The sequence below is a fragment of the Somniosus microcephalus genome, chromosome 3 (assembly GCF_052327205.1).
Source record: "Somniosus microcephalus isolate GS21.2 chromosome 3, FLI_Smic_1.0, whole genome shotgun sequence".
NCBI classification, from domain to species: domain Eukaryota; kingdom Metazoa; phylum Chordata; class Chondrichthyes; order Squaliformes; family Somniosidae; genus Somniosus; species Somniosus microcephalus.
Window position 1 is genome coordinate 165,952,318 of NC_140989.1, and position 21,389 is coordinate 165,973,706.

General features: G+C 49.4%; 1 protein-coding gene across 2 annotated transcripts in view; it reads right to left on the bottom strand.

The window, feature by feature from the left end:
• adgb (androglobin) overlaps positions 1 to 21,389 on the bottom strand; it is a 399,345-nt gene that overhangs the window by 245,609 nt on the left and 132,347 nt on the right. For both annotated transcript variants that reach the window (XM_085981859.1, XM_085981860.1), the window contains 2 exons: positions 8,328 to 8,487; positions 808 to 871 (listed from right to left, as the gene is read on the bottom strand). In XM_085981859.1, the coding sequence (XP_085837985.1) occupies positions 808 to 871; positions 8,328 to 8,487 (224 nt within the window). The remainder of the gene's footprint in view (positions 1 to 807; positions 872 to 8,327; positions 8,488 to 21,389) is intronic.

The window sequence follows — 21,389 nt, forward strand, 5'->3', positions numbered from 1 at the left end:
TTTACGAAGGGATTGAGTGGTCCAGAACAAGGGGGAACAGATCTAAGACTAAATCTAAGAGATTTAGAACAGAAAGCAGGAACAACCTTTTTTTTGGACAGATGTTTGCAGGGCTGTGGAATGCAAGAGTTAGTGGTTGAAGCAGAGATATGTCAACATTTAGGAATATGCAATGTAGGTGGTTGAAAGAAAGGGGAATAAAGGAATATGGGAATTGGGAGAACATATGGGATTAGGACTACTGCTCATTTTACACAGGACCTTTATAGTCAACAGAAAGCCTAAGTATTTTATCCCATTGATCTGGGTTGTTTTTGAACACAGGTCCCAAAGGCACCTATGTATCAGGACATATGGTTTACCTGCTACTTGCCAAATCATGTCACATACTCCTGTATTGAGCATTCAGATGCTTGGGTTATGAAATACAAGGTGAGGAAGATTACACATTCAGAACATACTACTGGCAATATTGATCTACTGACAATAGTTTGTAGCGTGTAATAAGACACAATAGCATTTATATGTAATTTCAAACATATATCTGGATGATGTGATGCTATTACGGAAAAGGCAAATGACTCATCATAGTGCATTCATCGGCAGCCAAGCATTACACCTGTTACAGCAAGTTATGTAACTTAACAAAAGAGATGACACAATTTTGAGCCAACTTCTATTCGTATTACAAGAGAAAACACTCTAAATTGGACTTTTTAAGGGTGGAATGCATTTATCAATAAACTACCAAACAAAATTGAGAATGCAACTAAAATACAGTAAGTACATCAAATACAAGAATGTTACCTTCAAATTTGACTTTTGAAATGTATTCGTGTATTTACTTGGGTTATGGAAAATTATCAACGCCCTGAAAGTAAATGAAAATTTAATGAGATGAGTTGTTAAAGTTGAACTTGTGTACAGGTGCCATACTTTTCATGTTGTACTTGGTAGCTTAAATGTAAAGCCTAAGTTCGTGATATCACCATTTGGGAGATCTGCAGTGAAGGCTGCCATCATTGTGGTGCTTAGAAAAGTTTCTCTTATGTTTTTGTGTCTACATCCTTCTTACTCAGATTTTATAGATTCTTTATTTTAGATTCTTCTCATAGCTGAATACCAACTCTCTACAACTTAGAGAATATATTTATATCCAGGTAAACTTTTGGTAATATCTCTGGTGAATGAACAGAAAGCCCTCCCTGCTAAATATTTTAACTACTGCCTTCACAGGATTCTTTTCTCATCTTCACAAAGTGGTAGAAGATCACAACAGACATATTAGATTTAAACTATCAAGCACATTTATTTCACAATAGAAGAACAAGCATGTAACTAACAGCAGTGTAACACGTATATTTACATTAGAAATTATATGGTCCAGTCCTTCTAAAGGAAAATAATGATAGGTTGAAATCCCTATGCTAAATTACTATTCTTCTGAATTAACATGTTATCTACAGAGTGATTTTTTTCTTATACTTCTCACCACTGCAGGATCTAATTTAACTGTTGAATGTTCCAAGCAGATTCTCTCAACTCAATTCCACTGAGCTCAACTGAAGACACATATATATTTATACTAATTGCGGCTTGGCTCTTTCCCACAAGCCAGCAGTGTGAACCATTCACGCAACATCTGAATCGATCTACGCAGGGACATGAAATTTAACTGCAGCTGGTTTGTAAACTCTTGTGCCTGGATTTTCCATTCAAACCAACGCCAGTCCCACTCCTCCATGGTGTAATGTGAGCAGACGGAGGCAGAAAATTTGTCAGGTGCTTCTCCACAGGCACCCTGCTCTTCCTTCTCAATGACTGAAAATATAGGAATTTCCACCATAAGTTACAGGCGATGTATAATACACCTGTCCATATATGGGCGGGTGTATTATAATGCTATGCAAATAAGGAAATACATCATCTGACATATTTGTCAGCAATGGCTCAGTTGGTAGCACTCTGGCCTCTGAGTCAGAAGGTTGTGGGTTCAAGCCCCACTCCAGAGTCTAGGCTGACATTCCCAGTGTAGTACTGAGGAGGTGCCGTCTTTCGGATGAAATGTTAAACCGAGGCCCTGTCTGCCCTCTCAGGTGGACATAAAAGATCCCATGGCATAATTTTGAAGAGAGCAAGGGAGTTCTCCTTGGTCTCCTGGCCAATATTTATCCCTTAAATGTTAAACTTGTATCAAACCTCGGTTAGACCACACTTGGAGTACTGTGCACAGTTCTGGGCCTAGAAATTCAGTATAGCCACGTTTGGGGCGCTACAGCATGGCGTTCGCTAACTTTTGCGCCCGGCGCAACTTAGCGCCACCTTCACCGATATTCAGTTGCATCGCCCCAAGAGGTTGCTGTTGCGCTAAAGCAGGCGATGCACGACTATCATTAGGCGCTAAGCCGGCGATCCGGGGCGCAAACACCGAAGGTGGGCGCAGCGCAGGTGCGGCGAGTTGCTCATTGAGGGCAGACAGTCAGGCGCCGGTCAGCACTTAAAGGGGGAGGGTGGAATTGTTTGGCTGCCACGCCCTACACACTGCAGCCCTAAGGCAAGGCCTGAACACTGCTTCTGGAACTGCTCCACGCCCAGGAGAATGGAGAAGGTCAGGGAGAGAGCACAGCGCTTCGGCGAGGGTGACCTGAGGCTGCTGGTTGGCGCAGTGGACCGCAGGCACCATATCCTCTTCCCTGAGGGTGGCAGGAGGCCGCTGCCTGCCGAATATCGGAAAGCATGGAGGGATGTGGCAAACAGGGTCACGTCCAACAGCGTGGTTGGCAGGACACCAACCCAATGCCGGAAAAAATTCAACGACCTCACTCGGGTTGTCAGGGTGAGTACCCTTTCCAGTATCCTCCTCATCCCTGCATGCGCACCTCACTTTATGGCCAAAGGGGCCTGAAAGCCCTAATGGCCAGCCCTCATCCAGCAGTTGTGGGACTGTCATGAAAAGCACTTGCACATTCAGGACTTTACACACTGTCAGGGCTAATCGACCATGGAAGGCAGTGCGGGCAAGATCAGGGCTTGACACTGTACTTAGAGGCTGTCCTTTCTCTTGCAGGCCAAGCTGGTGCATAACAGAAGACAGCAGCGACAGACCGGGGGAGGCCGTCCTGACCTGAAACAGCTGAGCGACCTCGAGCAGCAAGTGGAGCGGATCATGGCAGGCCGGCTGAGTGGCCCCGTCGCCACTGGAGATGCTGACCCTGTTCTGGGCACCAATGGTAAGGTCATCACCTTTTTGACTTCTCTCTTTCCACTTGCGCCTCACACCAGCATCCTTTGCCACTATCGAACCAATGCAGTGCACAGCAGCACTCATGCCTCCCTCGCTGCCGCCCTGTCCTCACTCTAAAGCAACTCTTGTGCCTCCCTGCTTTCAGATGGTGACTCGCCAGGTGAGGAGGCGGCCCCTCAAGCTGGCACTGTGTCCGAGTCAGACATAGAGGAGGAGGAAGAGGAAGCCAGCCCATCAGGGACACCCTCAGCCGAGGCAGCCCATGGCCATGATGGTGACACGTCTTCCCTGGAGGGGAGCAGGGGGGACGGGTCGGAGGATAGTGAAGCTCCGGGGACCAGCGGGCTGCAGCAACACGGGAGGGGTGGGGAAGCTCGGCGGCCTTCTCCCCGGAGGGGGAGTGCGGCCTCCAGTCCTGCTATGGTGAGCGTAGAGGAGGTGCGGCTCCTAGCGGAAATGGGTGCCCAGGCTGAGCGCAGGCACACTGAGCTCATGGCTGCAGTGGCAAGGATGCCTGACTCCATAGAGTCACTGGCAAGGAGTGTGCAGGAATTCGGGGCAGTACAGGCCAGGAGTCTGCAGGACGTCGCGGCAGCACAGGCCAGGAGTCTGCAACAATTCAGTGCAGCACAGGCCAGGAGTCTGCAACAATTCAGTGCAGCACAGGCCAGAAGTCTGCAGGACGTCGCAGCAGCACAGGCTAGGAGTCAGCAGGACTTCGCTGCATCACAGGCGGCTTCTAGCCAAGTGCTCAGTCGTGCCGTGCATTCACTGGCTGCTGTCATGCAGACACAGACCAGGGCCACACGGGCACTAACTGCTGCCACACTCGCTGGATCGGCCAGGCATCGCCGGGGCACTCGCCGTGCCGCAGCAGCCCAGCAGTCTGTGCCTCAGCAGATTGCTGCGCATGCTGCAGTGCTGGCCCATGCGTGTGCCAATGTATCAGCCGACCAGGGAGTGCCTGTGATCTGTCAGGTTGGCAGCATTCCTGCAGCCAACACTGTCACTCCTCCATTGCAGCTGCCACCAGCCGTTGGACAGACTGCTGCCGCCCAAGCAGAGTTGGAGCAGTCAGCAGCCGGCCCCTCCAGGCCCAGAGCTGGTCCAGGCCGACCCCCAAGGGCATCTGCCGTCTCACCATCTGACCCTCAGCAGCCTTCCCCCAGCCTTGCTGCAGCCACTGGGGTCCCATTGAGGAGGAGCTGCAGGGCGGGCAGGGGCCAGTCACGGCAGCGAAACGGATCACCCTCGCAGGGGAAAAAGTAGAAGGTGTGGCCAAATGTTTTGTTTTATTTATAAAGGCCGAGACTGCTGTATTTGCTTCATATTTAAAGGCCGAGACTGGTATATTTGTTTTACTTATAAAGGCCGAGACTGGTGTATTTGTGTTTTTGGGGGGGGTTTCTCTCCATTAGTTTGTCATGTGGGAAGGGCACAGAGGTATCACAGTAAAAAAAATTCTTAAATCGCACTGTCCATGTTTTCTTTTGGAAGTCCTGGTTGCCCTGCTCGGCTGAGGGCTTGTGGAGCGGCTACATTCATCTTCTGCCATTGGCACAAGCCATTCCCTGAGAGGGGACCTAGAACCAAGTTGCAATAAGCCGCCGACGGGCGGCCCTTGCACTTTCTGCCTTCCTCCCGTGCTGGTCCTCCTCCTCTGGTGGTCCTCCAATGTCTGCTGGCAGTGGCTGAGTCCTGCGGATAGCCAGGTTGTGCAGCATGCAGCACACGACAATGAAATGGGAGACTCGCTCAGGCGAGTACTGTAGGGCACCCCCGGAACGATCCAGACAGCGGAACCGTTGCTACAGCAAGCCGATTGTTTGCTCAATGATGTTCCTGGTTGCTTGATGGCTGTCATTGTATCCCTCTTCAGCAGGGGTGCTGGGCGCACGGAGCGGGGTCATCAGCCAGGTGCACAAAGGATAGCCTTTGTCCCCGAGAAGCCATCCTCGTGGGTGAGGCTGGGCCTCGAACATGTCTGCCACAGAAGTCTGGCGCAGGATGAAGGCATCGTGGCTGCTGCCTGGAAAGCGGGCATTGACAGCTAGGATGAGCTGCCTGTGGTCACACACCAACTGCACGTTGAGCAAATGGTAGCCCTTCCGGTTGCGGTAATCCTCGGCATTCTGTAGACGTGCCCGCAAAGCCACATGCGTGCAGTCAATGGCGCCCTGCACCATGGGGAAGCCCGCTAATGCTGCAAAGCCCATTGCACGCTCTTGCTGCTTGTCCACGGTCATGGGGAAGGAGATGAACTAACGTCTCCTTCTGAAAAGGGCATTGGTCACCTGGTGGATGCAGCAATGTACCGCGAACTGGGAGATGTTGGAAATGTCCCCAGTAGCGGATTGGAAGGAGCCGGTGGCATAGAAGTTGAGAGCCACCGTCACCTTCACTGCCACCGACAGAGACGTCCTGCTCCTCAGCTGTGGCTGCAGATCTCCGCGAAGCAGGTGGCAGATCTCAGTGACCATCTGGCCATGACTGGCACTCTCTCACGGCGTCTCTGAGCCCTTTGAATGCAATGGAGAAGCCCAACGTTTCCATCCATTGCAACCCCCATTATATGTTTCCAATCAATGCTATGACACTGAAGTTAAAGACAAGTGCAAAGCTCTGGCCTGAAGCCACAAGTACCTGTGCGAGTGTTGAGCCAAACCAGAAAGCTCTCTACCTTTGTCTCTCTCCAAAGATCCATCTCTCACAAAGAAGGAGTGGTGCAAAATGGCTGCCATTTATACTGCAGGAGGAGTCCCCTTTAATTAGCGCCCCCCGCGCTCCGCAGCGACTGGGAACCGTTCCCCTCTACCAGTCGCTAGGGGCGCCAGGCGCCACTGAATTTCCGGTTCGGGGCGCACAAAGGGCGTTGCACCATGAAATGACGTCAGGATCTGCGCGCGCAGCTGAGCGTGCGCAAAGGTTTTGCGCCGCCGCTAAATCTTAACTGAAGTTCGCGAGAGGCGCAGATTGCGCCGCGCCTGGGCGCTAGCCGCTTAGCGCCCCACTTCTCCTCCTAAGGTGCTAGCGGCTGGCGCAAACAACTGAATTTTTAGGCCCTGGTCTCCATATTATAAAAAGGGATTTAGAGGCACCGGAGAAAAAATGATTTACAAGGATGATACCAGAACTGAGTGGTTAACCTATTGAAAGATTGGACAGGCTGGGCTCTTTCCTCTAGAAGACCTGATAAGAGGTCTTTAAGGTTATGAAAAGGTTTTATAGGGTAGATGTAGAGATGATGTTTCCACTTGTGAGGGACACCAAAACTAGGGACCATGAATATAAGATAGTCACTAATAAATCCAATACGGAATTCAAGAGAAACTTCTTTATCCAAAGAGTGGTTAGAATGTGGAACTCGCTACCACATGGAGTAGTTGAGGTAAATAGCATAGATGCATTTAAGGAGAAGCTAGATAAACACATGTGGGAGAAAGGAACAGAAGATTATGCAGATAGGGTTACATGAAGAGGGGCGGGAGGAGGCTCGTGTGGAGCACAAACATCAGCATAGACCAATTGGGCCGAATGGCCTGATGTTGTGCTGTATATTCCATGTAATTCTAAGCAAAGTTTGTGGGTTCAAGTCCCACTCCAGAGACTTGAGCACAAAGATTCAGACTCCAGTGCAGAACTGAGGGAGTACTGCACTGTTAGAGGTGCCATCCTTTGAATGAAATATTAAACCAAGGCCCCGTCTGTCCACTCAGGTGGACTTAAAAGATCAATTGGCATTATTTCGAATAAGAGCAGAGGAATACTCCCCACTATCCCAAGTCAATATTTATCCCTCAGTCAACATCACTAACAAGCAGATGATCTTGTCATTATCACGTTGGTGTTTGTGGGACCTTGCTGTGCGGAAATTGGCCACCACATTTCCTACATTACAACAGTGACTACACATCAAAAGTACTTAATTGGCTGTAAAGCACTTTAGGACATCCTGAGGTTGTGAAAGACCCTATATAAATGAAAGTCTTTCTCCCCTCTTCCCCCAGATAGCTGGCAGGAACTGGAGATTGCCCAGCATGAAGCAGGTGAGCACCTGGCTGAGATGCATCCGTAGTGATGAAGGCACTTACCGGCCCCCATACAAATGCCGTGCTCTCCGATTGACTTCATAAACTTCAGCGGGGTCCTTGATGGAGGGCTCCAGCGGGCACGATCCCAGTGTAACCACCAGGATCGGGGCCCTACGGTTTTTGGTCCCCGATGTTTTTTACTTGAATTACGTGAATGTTTTTAAATGTTGATGAATAAATAGTTGTATATAAGAAGCAGAGGGATTTAGGGGGAAAAATCCGGTTGGTTAGCGCCTCCCGTTAGCGCCTCCGGGGGCCACAATCTCTTGCGCCCGCAGATCATGACGTCAGTCGAGCGTGCAATGCTCCATGGACTGGATATTGAGTCGTGCCTCCTGCCTTATCGCCTACCGCTAGGAACGACAGGTAGAGGGGAAAGTTTTCAAGTCGGGAAGGGGCTGGGGGAGTGCTATTTAAAGGCGGGCGCTTCCTGCCTTTTCTGGTCAGTAAAATCTTTGGTACACGCAGGTTGAGAGGGAGAGACACATCTGGAGAGATTTAATGCTGTCTTAAGGAGTTTTGGCCCTCAGCACCACTTTTGAGGTTCCTAAGCGCCAAGCTCTTTCCCTGGGCCTATCCATTAGTGCTTCCAACACAGTTGCTTTAGAGGTCTCTCCAGGCCGAGATTCAAGGCTGCAATTCAAGGGTGTGGCTGGCGAGCAAGATGGCCCCTCCCCTTTAAGAACTGGACGGTGCCAGTCTGTCCGAGTTCCAGGGTAACTGACATCGCCTGAGCTTCGGCAGCGTTCTCAGGTAGCACCTCGCTCCCCGACATTTGCGCCTTAAGAGAGGTGTGTAGCACCTGATTTAGCGCTCAAATCACCTCCAGGGGCGATAGAGGTGAATTTTGCAGTCAGAAGCGATAATTAGCACCGGGTGCTAAACTTTGTGCCCGGCCGATATTAGCGCCCCAAAATGGGCGATACCCAATTTTTCCCCCTTAATGTTGTAACTGCTGAAACAGGATAATAATGGCAGGAGGCGTGCCTTACTGGAAACACTTGCAAAAGTCTTCGCAATCGATCCATTCTTCTATACAGAAGTTCTTCTCTTCTAATGTGACAATAAGGTCAGGGTTAAAGTCCAAGTTCACTATCTGGCTGGACATCTGTGACAACAGTTGGCTACCGGTGGGCATGCTGGTACTGCTACCTGAAACAGACAAAGTATAATCATTAAGTAAAGAAAGGAACTTGCAGGATTTTATCTCCTTATAACGCCTCAAAGTACTTTGCAACCAATGAATTACTTTTGAAGTGCAGTCAATTTGCGTACAGCAAGCTCACTGACACAGCAATGGAGATGAATGGTGTTGAAACAGCAATGGAGATGAATGGTGTTGAGGGAGGAATGCTGGCGAGGACACTGGGAGAACCTGCTGCTCTTCTTTGAAATACTACCATCGGAGGTCTTGCATCTACCTGAACTGGTAGGCAGGGCATCGGTTTAATATCTCATCCCAGAGACATTGCCTCTTGACAATGTAGCACTCCCTCCATAATGTGCTGGAGTGTCAGCCACGATTATCTGCTGAAGTCTCTGGAGTGGGATTTGAACCCACGACCTACTGCGTCAGACAAGTGTGCTATGAATTAAGCCAAGCTGATGTTGTAGCATTAAAGAAAGATGGGTTGATTTCAAGTGACGTCATGGACTAACTGCTAGCCTGAAGTAGCTGCTTTAGGACCAGACACCAACTTTTGAGACAAATCAGGGGTGGAAATTGGTATGCATTGCGCCTGTTTTTCAAGCAGTGGGGTAGCCTGTGTCCAATCTGCGCGGGTATTGGGTTCATGGAGCCCATTAATTAGTATCTTTCAGGCGCCTCCTAAGGCAGACGGCCCCTAGCACATGTTAACTAGGGGTCTAACGCCTATTGAAGGAGCCCGTGTACAATTGTTGCCGATGAAAGGGGCAGGCAATAGACTGGCCCCGCTCAGGAGTCTTCAGCGGCCCCTGCGGCCGCCAACTACAGGTTATGATTTTTAAAATTTAATTTAATTTTAAGGCATGCTCCCACCAGACTCCACAGACCTAAGGCATCTATCATCACTGTGATGGATCTGGGGATAAAAAAAAAGTGCTCTGCTGGAAAGAAGGAGCAGCGCTCGGAAAGCTTGTGATTTCAAATAAAGCTGTTGGACTATAACCTGGTGTTGTGTGACTTCTTACGAATGACTCTGAGGCACTGAAGTTCAGGGCAACGGTGACTTTCACAGTTACTCTCAATACCTTGTCGATGTTAGATTGCATCTGTAGGTCTTTGTTTAGCTGATGGCACAGCTTGGTCACAAGCCCCTCATCTTAGCCTCAGCCCCCCACTACCATTCCCAGGTAGCTCTGCCTCCGTTGTTATGGGCAATGCATCAGGTAACGACAGGACTGACCATATGTCAGCCATGTCATAAGGCGTGGCTCGGTGATAGTATCTTGCCTCTAAGTCAGAAGGTTGTGGGTTCAAGCGCCACTCCTGAGACTTGAACACAAAATCCAGGCTGACACTCCCACTGCAGTACTGAGGGAGTGCTGCACTGTCGGAAGTGCCGTCTTTCAGATAAGACATTATACCGAGGCCTTGTCTGCTCTCTCAAATGGACATAAAAGATTCCATGTCGCTATTTCGAAGAAACCATCATCACTTAAAAAAAACAGATTCATTGGCTGTTCGTGGGTCCATGCCATGCACAAATTGGCTCCCACGTTTCCTACATTACAACAGTGATTACAGTGGCTAAGTATGTTATTTATGTGGATTTCCAAAAGGCATTTGACAAGGTTCCACATTAACAAAAATGAGAGTGCACAGAAATGGAGGCAACCTATTATCTTGGATAGATAATTGGTTAGGAGGTAGGGGACAGAGAGTAGGGGTAATAGGTATATACTCAAATTGGCAGGATGTGACTAGTGGTGCACCCCCCCCGCCCCACCCCAGGGATCTGTACTGGGGCCTCAGCTTTTCACTATCTATCTATATATAAAGGAGTCGATCTGTCTGTCTGTCCTTCTGTCTGTCCTTCTGTCTTTCCTCGGGTGTGCGTCTGTCTGGCTATGCGCTCGAAAGTTATAAAGCGTACCTACGCGCGCATTACCTCCGAAGAAAGCTTACGCTTCTGGGACGCTGGTAAGCATATTTACTTTTCGGTCGGACGAAAATTGTTCGCGCCTTATGCAAAAAACCTTCAAAATTAAACTCATTATCTGCTAGCATTGATTGACTGACGTCAAGGTTCGACCAATCCTGTGCCGTCACGATTGACCAATCCTGCAGTACGGTCCCCTGATGGTTGGCCAATCGGTGTGTGTGTGTGTGTGGGCGGGACTAATCGTTTTCATCTCGGGGATCTGGCAGCCATTGTTTCACTGCCATGACTTCAGCTTCCACCTCAAACTACTTTGAAAGTTAGTATCTCTTTTAAAAATAACATAAGATTTACCAAAAACGTTTTATAAGTACTTTCACTTTCATCTTTCAAGGTATTAAAAGGTAGAAATGTTGCCCGGCAGCAGATTCACAGAGGGACAGACAGACAGGGCCTGAAAGCCTGGTACTCAATTTAAAATGTTGCCCGGCAGCAGATTCACAGAGGGACACAGAGAGACCCCAAAGCCTGGCACTCGATTTAAACCGCCCGGCCCAAAACAGCCCTGGCAAAGCCGGGCTCCCCCCAGCTATTATATATATATAAAAGGATCGATCTGTCTGTCTGTCTGTCTGTCCTTCCATCTGTCTGTCTGTCTGTCCGGCTATACACTCTAAAGTTATAGAGCGTACCTACACGTGCGTCACATCAAAAGAAAGCTTACGATTCCAGAACGGTCATAAGCGTATTTACGTTTCGCTGAGACAAAAATTGCGTCCGCGGTATCCAAAAAACATTCAAAATTCTGCTCATTATCAGCTCATTAGCATCGATTGACGTCGAGGTCGACCAATCGTACGGTTGAGCGACCCGACGGTCGACCAATCGCTGCGTCGCGGGGGCGGGTTCGTTGCGCGTGCGGACGGGCCCTCCTAGAGTCGAGTGACAGGGCGATTCACCAATCCTACACTTCAGTGACATGACGGTTGACCAATCGGTGCGTGTGTGGGCGGGCCTTATCCTTCTGAACCGAGGTGCGTGGCCGCCATCTTGATTCCAAACTGTTCATTTCTTTTTCCCACTTTCTGCGTGTTTCTTTTCAAATCTACATTTCCAGCAAAAAATAATTGCTTTTATTAAATTGTTTTAAAAAAAAGTTAATTCATTTGTAAATATTTTCTCTAACCTGATTCTTTTTCCTCCCTTTCCCCATTTTTGTAAGGCCTCAAAGCCTGGGGCTCCCCTGCCCAGCCACGCCCGAGCTAGGTAATTGTTCCACGGCTTGTGGTAAGCGCCTCCCCCCCAGTCTCCCCCGTCCTGTTACCCGGGGCAACGGCGTCAGCCGCGAGGGACACGGGACAGGCGCAGGGTGTGCGCGCAGCAGGCGACACACAGACGTCCGAGGCACAGAGCGCGGGAAGCCAGCAGGTGAGATGCGGCGTCTCTCTCTCTTCCCCGCTCGGCGGTCTTGAAGCCGGCTCGGGCGGGGGGGCGGGGGCTCTCGGGAGAGCGGGGGGCGGGGCTTGGGAGTGCGGGGCGGGGCGGCCGGGGCTCGGAAGGGGGGGAAGGGTTACGCCGGCAACCGGGCCTGGGGCGGGCTCGGGAGTGCGGGGCGGGGTGGCCACGGCTCGGGAGTGCGGGGCGGGGCGGCCGGGGCTCGGAAGGGGGGGAAGGGTTACTCCGGCAAATTGGGCCTGGCCGTCTCTCACAGCCTCAAGCCGGCTCACACCCGTTCCCGGGGCTTGGCTCCATTTGCGCCCGTGGGCCACTCGCCCTCTCTCTCTCTTTCCCTCTGTGTCTCTCTCTCCTCCCTCCTCCCCCTCCCCCATTTCTTCCCCCCTCCTCACCCTCCCCCTTCTCTCTCCCCCTTCCCCCCTCACACTCCCCCCTCCCCCCCTTCTCTCCCCCCTCCTCCCCCCTCCCTCCCCCTCCCCCTCCCTCTCTCTCTTCCCCCAGTCGCTCTCTCTCTTCCCCCAGTCACTCTCTCTCTTCCCCCCAGTCGCTCTCTCTCTTCCCCCCAGTCGCTCTCTCTCTTCCCCCAGTCGCTCTCTCTCTCTTCCCCCCAGTCACTCTCTCTCTCTCTTCCAACAACAACATGCCCTCAAAAAAGCCTCAGCACCGCCGGGCACTTCAGCTAGTATATATAAAACAGTATGTCTCTCTGTCTGTCTGTCTCTCTGTCTGTCCGGCTATACAATCAAAAGTTATAGAGCGTACCTACACATATGTTATATCAAACGAAAGCACATCATTAGGGGACTCTTGTAGGTGTATTTACTTTTTGGTCAGACAAAAATTGTGCCGACGGTATCCAAAAAACATTCAAAATTCGCTCATTATCCGCTCATTGCATCGAGTGGGGGCGGTTCATTGTGTGTGTGGGTGGCCATCCTACAGTCGAGTGACAGGACCATTGACCAATCCTACACTTCAGTGACCTGACGGTTGACCAATCGTTGCGTGTGTGGCGGGGCCTTATCATTCTGAACCGAAGTGAGTGTCAGCCAGCTTGATTCCTAACTACGAACTATTGATTTATTTTTCCCACTTTCTGTGTGTGTGGAGGGGATTTTATCCAGCACAAATTTGGTACTTAGGAGCCCAACTAGCTCATTATATAATTTGTGTGTAATAAATGAGTCCAGTATGTGATTTATTTCTCGGGGCCATGTCAGTGCGGGGGCCCGGGGCTTAGGCTTCTCCAACCGCCAGCAGCGCAACTCCAGTCCCAGGCTCCCAGCCTAGACAGGGACCAACACTGCAGAGCGGGGCCTAGGCTTCTCCAACCGCCAGTAGCGCAACTCCAGTCCCAGGCTCCCGGTCTAGACAAGGACCAACACTGGCAGAAGGAGAGAGGGTCTGCTGCCTCCACTCCAATCCCGGGGTCGGTAGGTGGGGAGGCTTCATAAGCAACTGGGGTAGGTCGCAAGCCCCGAATAATTATCTGAAGGTCCCGTGTTTGCAGCTGAGGGGATTTCTTCTGCTGACAGCCCCAGGGTTAACGGCAGCCATCTTTGTCAAGGAGTGCGAAAAGTTTCAGTGCGACGCCATTTTCATTGTGTGTAACAGAGTGCATGCGCAGCCATCTTAGTACAGGAACATACGGTGGGTGGGGCTTCAGTGCTCCCAATCGGGTCCTGGAGAGACAATCGAGTGTGTCAAACAAGAATTCGCAAATGGACAAACACCCAATTGAGATCCTACATGCAGAATTCTGTAAAAGTATCCTCGCGACTCAAAGGAAAACAGTAAACAATGCATGCAGGGCGGAACTAGGCCAATATCCATTAATAATCACTATCCCAAAAAAGAGCCACCAAATTTGGAATCACTACAAATGAGCAACCCCAATGCTATCACTACGACGCCCTGAAATGCCAAGAGCTGACCATAAAGAAGAATACCCTCAGTCAACTAGTCCTGGGACTCAGTGAAGTAACTACTAAACAATACTAACAATAACCAGCCCCAGGGCAGTGACAGGGTAACACAAAGAATTCGACCCAACACAATCGTCGCTAAGCAAAAGGAAAAATATCTGACATATTGGGCAGAAACAACAAAAACCCAAAGCAAACTCAATTGCTACTTGGCCCTAAACAGACAATACAACATAGCTGATTACCTGACCATGGTAAAGGCATAACAAACTGAGAAGAACCTTGACAAGGTACAGACTTAGCGAACATAGCCTAGCGATCGAAAAAGGCAGACACAGGCAAGACCAGGTCTGCCAGAGACAGGACCAGGATATGCTCTCACTGCAGTCAGGGAGTAGTGGAGACAGAGATGCACTTCCTCACAGCCTGTGGAAAATATCAGGACATCAGGGAGAATTTCTACCAAAAATTCTCACAAATATGCCCTGAATTCAGAAATCTGAATGACAACCAAAAACTCCCATTCCTACTGGGAGAGGAGAGAAGCTGTGTAACACTGGCGGCACACTATGTTACAGCTTGCCATGAACAGAGGGACAACCAGTAAACTAAGAAAAGAATATATATAAACAATACGAATGTATATTTATACACTCAGGGATATACCTGTTTATACACTGTATGAATAGAACTGCGTTTATGTGTTCAACCATAAATGTATTTTGATGCTTTGGCAACATAAGATGTAACTTATCATGCCAATAAAGCGATTTGAATTGTGAATTGTGAATTGTGTGGGCGGGTCCTAATCTTTCCAACTGAACAGCAAGCGGCGGCCATTGTTGTTTGTGATACAACACACTGACAGGTGAGGACCCCCTTTTTTAATAAAAAGATTGGCGAGGTTGTAAAGTGTATGTTATAGAAAGATTTACCAAAAATGTTTTATAAGTACTTCAAGTTTCAAGGTATTAAAAGGTTGGCTGGGCCATGTCAGTGCAGGGGCCCGAGGCCTAGGCTTCTCCAGTCCCAGGCTTCCGGCCCAGACAGGGACCAACACTGGCAGAGGGGAGAGGGTCTGCTGGCTCCCCCTCTCCCTTTCCCCCCCCTTCCCCCCCTCCCACACCCCCCTTCCCCCCTCTGCCACACACCCCCTTCGCCCCCCTCCCACACACCCCCCCCTTCACCCCCGCTCCACACCCCCCCTTCCCACACACCCCCCTTCCCCCCTCCCACACACCCCCTTCCCCCTCCCACACACCACCCCCTTACCCCCTCCCCACACACCCCCTTACCCTCCCCCCTCCCACACACCCCCTTACCCCCTCCCACACACCCCCTTCCCCCCTCCCAGACACCCCCTTCCCCCCTCCCACACACCCCCTTCTCCCCTCCCACAAACACCCTTCCCCCCACTTCCCACACCCCCCTTCCCCCTCCCCACACACCCCCTTCCCCCCTCCCACAAACACCCTTCCCCCTCGCACACCCCCTTCCCCCCTCCCACACACCCCTTCCCCCCACACACACACCCTTCCCCCGCCTCCCCCCACCCCCAACACCCTTCCCCCCTCCCACACCCCCCTTCCCCCCTCCCACCCCCCTTCCCCCCCACTTCCCACACACCCCTTCCCCCAACACACCCACTTCCCCCCTCCCACACACCCCCTACCCCCCCTCCCACACACACCCTTCCCCCCTCCCACACACCCCCTACCCCCCTCCCACACACCCCTTTCCCCCCCAACACACCCCCTTCCCCCCCTCCCACACCCCCCTTCCCCCCTCCCCCTCCCACACACCCCCTTCCCCCCCACACACCCCTTCCCCCCTCCCACACACCCCCTTTTCCCCCCACCCCCTCTTTCCCCCCTCCCCCTCCCCCACCCACCCCCCCTTTTCCCCCCTCCCACCCCTCCTCCCACCCCCCTTTATCTCAAGAGGGCTGGAATACAAAGGGGTGGAAGTTATGTTACAGCTGTACAGAACTCTGGTTAGACCTCATCTGGAGTAACTGCGTCCAGTTCTGGGCACCACACCTCAGGAAGGATAGATTGGCCTTGGAGTGGGTGCAGCGCAGATTCACCAGAATGATACCGGGGCTAAAATGGGTAAATTATGATGATAGGTTGCATAGACTAGGCTTGTATTCCCTTGAGTAAAGAAGATTAAGGAGCGATCTAATTGAGGTGTTTAAGATGATCAAACGAGTTGATAAGGTAGATCGAGAGAAACTATTTCCTCTGGTGGGGGGGAAGTTCAGAACAAGGGGGTATAACCTTAAAATTAGAACTAGGCCATTCAGGGGTGATGTCAGAAAGCACTTATTCAACACAAAGGGTAGTGGAAATCTGGAACTCCCCCCACACCCCCCAAAAAAGCTGTTGGGGCTAGGTCTATTAAAAATGTCAAAACTAAGATTGATACATTTTTGTTAGGCAAGGGTATTACGGATTATGGAACCAAGGCGGATAGATGGAGTTAAGATACAGATATACAGATCAGCCATGATCTAATTGAATGGTGGAACAGTCTCGAGAGGCTGAACGGCTTACTACTGTTCCATTGTTCATATACTTCAAAAGTACTTCATTGACTGTAAAGTGCTTTGGGATGTCCTGAGGTTGTGAAAGGCACTATATATTCACGTGTCTGTCTGTCGGTCTATCTACCAATCTATTTGCCTTTCATGCCACCTTACCGCCCAGTTTGCGCACTGCTGTTCCTCCTAATTCTCATCAGCCAACTGCAGTGCACGTAGTGGGCGCACTGAGTGCAATTGTTGTATGTGGTCACTTATTTTCCCAATCTGCAGTCTGCAGCCACCCGATTTGAACTAGCAGGCTGAAAATTTGTGCAAGCTGGATTTAAATACAGGTAGACTATCCTTTATCCGAAAACCTCGGGACCAGCCGTGTTTCGGTTTTCGGAAAATTTCGGATTTCGGAAGGTGGGTCGGCGGGGGTCCGCGGGGGGGGTCGGCGGGGGTCCGCGGGGGGGTCGGGGTCGGCGGGGGTCCGTGGGGGGGTCGGCGGGGGTCGGGGGTCGGCGGGGGTCGGGGTCGGCGGGGGGGTCGGTGGGGGCGAGGGTCCGGGGGGGGTCGGCGGGGGTCGGGGTCAGGGGGGGTCGGGGTCAGGGGGGGTCGGCGTCGGCGGGGGTCCGCGGGGGGGGTCCGCAGTCATGGCTTGTCCGTTGCTGCTAGCCTGGAATGCAATGTAGTTCCGCATTTACACCAACAGGTCGTCGTGCTCGGTCGGAACAGGGGCCGGCACCGCCGCGGGCTCAGAGCTCTCGTTGTTTTCGAGCCTTTGGAAGAGAGTCAGGTGGTTCCGCGGGGGGGTCGGCGGGGGGTCATGCGCACGACTTACGCTGACCCTCTGCTCAGCGTAAGTCGGCAGGGGTCGGGGTCGGCGGGGGTCCGCGGGGGGGTCGGCGGGGGGGTCGGCGGGGGTCCGCGGGGGGTCGTGCGCACGACTTACGCTGACCAAAAAAACCTTCGGTTTTTAGAGGGTTTCGGTTTTCGGAAGTTCAGATAAAGGGTAGTCTACCTGTAGTAATTATGCCAGCGGCAGGAAAGAACTTGCATTGTTTGTACAACTTCTCATGTCTCACAAGTATGTCCTATAGTGCTTCACAGACAATGAATTACTTCTGAAGTATAGCCACTGTTAAGAATGAAGAAAGATAGACTTGCATTTATATAGCGCCTTTCACGAACACCGAATGTCCCAAAGTGCTTTATAGCCAATTAAGTACTTTTTGAAATGTAGTCACTGTTGTAATGTAGGAAATGCAGCAGCCAATTTGCACACACCAAGCTCCCACAAACAGCAATGTGACAACAACCAGATAATCTGCTTTTGTTGTCCATTTCAAAGGCAGTATGATGGCGTACTCTGAGAGTACCCAGTCATATCCATTGCCAATTCTGGCCCATTGGCTCATCTTTAAAACAAAACTCAAAGAATTAAGGTCAAGAAATTCCTCTTTTGAAGGGAAAATGTGTTAAATGTGCTGCTTTCCAATGAATTGGCAGGAATTGAACTGCCGTCAACCCTGTTATAAATCTGGAATAAAAAGCTAGTATCAGAAATGGTGACCATGAAACTATCGGATTGTCGTAAAAACCCATCTGGTTCACTAATGTCCTTTAGGGAAGGAAATCTGCTGTCCTTACCTGGTCTGGCCTCTATGTGACTCCAGACCCACAGCAATGTGGTTGACTCTTAACTGCCCTCTGAAATGGCAGTTAGTTGTAACTAACCGCTACAAAACCTAATAAGAATGAAATCAGACGGACCACCCGGCATCGACCTCGGCACCGGCTATGGACACGGCACACCTAGCCCAGTCAACCCTGCAAAGTCCTCCTCACCAACAGCTGGGGACTTGTGCAAAATCCTGGAACTACCTACATAATAGCACTGTGGGAGCACCTTCACCACACGGACTGCAGCGGTTCAAGAAAGTGGCTCACCACCACCTTCTCAAGGGCAACTAGGGATGGGCAATAAATGCTGGCCTTGCCAGCGACGCCCAGATCGCATAAGTGAATTAAAAAAAAGAATGGGAGATTGGATTAGTGACAAAACACACTCAACTGATCAAAGCACATCAGCAATACTGCAGTGGTTAATGAAACATTTAACCAGAACAAGTTTTTATGAATCTAGCTGTGGAGTAAGGAAATTCGTTGAGTGGAGGAGAGAAGGCGAAACACAAAGCTCAAAGATCAGCTGATGCCTTCCATGCTGTTGTTAATGGTGAGTGGTGACAATCTAACTTCTCCTGGGCAACACATAAATATGCAAAGGGTACAGGAGGGATAGGAAGAGGTGATAGTAATGAGCATGGTGGAGTAAACCCATTGTACAGGAGTTGAAATGAGGAGAAAACTGTATGACCTTAAGCAAAACGTGAAGATATGCAGCAAGTACTCATGAGAATGCCCTGAACAGCCCACGCATGGGCATGATAGAAAATGGCAGATGGCATTGATCTATGCCTAAGAAAGACCATAAGATATAGGAGCAGGAGTAGGCCATTCGGCCCCTCGAGCCTACTCTGCCATTCGATAAGATCATGGCTGATCTTCTACCTCAACTCCACTTTCCTGCACTATCCCCATATCCCTTGATTCCCTTAATATCCAAAAATCTATCGATCTCTGTCTTGAATATACTCAACGACTGAGCATCCACAGCCCTCTGGGGTAGAGAATTCCAAAGATTCACCGCCCTCTGAGTGAAGAAATTTCTCCTCATCTCAGTCCTAAATGGCTGACCCCTTATTCTGAGACTGTGACCCCTGGTTCTAGACTCCCCAGTCAAGTGAAACATCCTCCCTGCATCTACTCTGTCAAGCCCTGTAAGAATTTTATATGTTTCAATAAGATCACCTCTCATTCTTCTAAACTCTAGAGAATATAGACCTAGTTTACTCAATCTCTCCTCATAGGACAATCTCTCCAACCCAGGAATCAGTCTGATGAACCTTCGTTGCACTCCCTCTATGGCAAGTATATCCTTCCTTAGGTAAGGAGACCAAAACTGTACACAATACTCCAGGTGTGGTCTCACCAGGGCCCTATATAATTGCAGTAAGGTGTCTTTACTCTTATACTCAAATCCTCGTGTAATAAAGGCCAACATAACCTTTCCTAATTGCTTGCTATACCTGCATGTCAACTTTCAGTGATTTGTGTACAAGGACTTCCAGGTCCCTCTGAACACCAACATTTCTCAATCTCTTAGCATTTAAAAAATACTCTGCCTTTCTATTTTTCCTGCCGAAGTGGATAACTTCACATTTCTCCACATTATATTCCATTTGCCATGTTCTTGCCCACTCACTTCGCCTGTCTATATCCCCTTGAAGCCTCCTTGCATCCTCCTCACAACTTACATTCCCACCCAGCTTTGTATCATCAGCAAACCTGGATATATTACATTTGGTCCCCTCATCCAAATCATTGATATAGATTTCGAATAGTTGAGGCCCAAGCACTGATCCTTGAGGTACCCCACTAGTTACAGCCTGCCAATCCGAAAATGACCCACTTATTCCCATTCTGCTTTCTGTCCGTCAACCAATCCTCAATCCATGCAAGTATATTACCCCCAATCCCATGAGCCCTAATTTTGTTTTATAATCTCTTGTGTGTCACCTTATCAAATGCAATCTGAAAATCCAAAGACACCACATCCACTGGTTCCCCTTATCTATTCTGCTGGTTACAACCTCAAAAAACTCTAACAGCTTCGTCAAACATGATTTCCCTTTCATAAATCAGTGTTGACTCTGCCCAATCCTATTATTATTTTCTAAGTGCCCTGTTACCACGTCCTTAATAATAGATTTGAGCATTTTCCCTACTACTGATGTCAGGCTAACTGGTCTGTAGTTCCCCATTTTCTCTCTCCCTCCTTTCTTAAATAGTGGGGTTACATTTGCTACCTTCCAATCCGTGGGAGCCATTCTAGAATCTATGGAATTTTGGAAGATGGCAACCAATGCATCCACTATCTCTATAGCCACCTCTTTCAAAACCCTAGGATGTAGGCCATCAGGTCATGGGGATTTATCGGCTTTCAGTCCCATTAATTTCTCAAGTACTATTTTTTTTACTAATACTAATTTCTTTCAGTTCCTCATTCTCGCGAGACCTTGGTTCTCCACTATTTCCAGGAGGTTTTTTGCGTCTTCCGTGAAGACAGACACAAAGTATTTGTTTAATTTCACTGCAGTTTCCTTATTCCCCATTATAATTTCTCCTGTCTCAGCCTGTAAGGGACCCACGTTTATCTTTGCTAATCTTTTCCTTTTTACATACTGATAGAAGTTTTTACAGTCTGTTTTTATGTCTCTCGCTAGTTTACTCTCATATTCTATTTTTCCTTTCTTTATCAATTTCTTGGTCCTCCTTTGCTGAATTCTAAAATTCTCCCAATCCTCAGGCTTACTACTGTTTTTGGCAACATTATAAGCCTCTTCCTTTGATCTAATGCTATCTTTAACTTCTCTTGTTAGCCACGGTTGGACCACTTTTCCTGTGGGGTTTTTGTGCCTTAAAGGAATGCATATTTGTTGTAAATTATGTATTAATTCTTTAAATGCTAGCCATTGCTTGCCTACCATCATACCTTTTCATGTAGTTTCCCAATCTACCTTAGCCAACTCACCCCTCATCCCTACGTAGTTTGCTTTGTTTAGATTTAAGACCCTAGTTTCGGATTTAACTAAATCACTTTCAAACTCAATATAAAATTCTATCATATTATGGTCACCCTTCCCTAAAGGCCCCTTTACTTCAAGGTTAATAATTAACCCTTTTTCATTGCACAATACTAGATCTAAAATAACCTGTTCCCTCGTTGGTTCCTCAACATACTGATCTAGAAAACTATCTTGTATACATTCCATGAATTCGTCCTCCACACTAGTACTGCAAATTTGGTTTGCCCAGTCTATATGTAGATTAAAGTCCCCCATGTTACATGCGCCGTTAATTTCCTGATTTATACTCTACCCTACATTACAACTATTGTTTGGGGGCCTATAAACAACTTCCACCAATGTTTGCTGCCCCTTG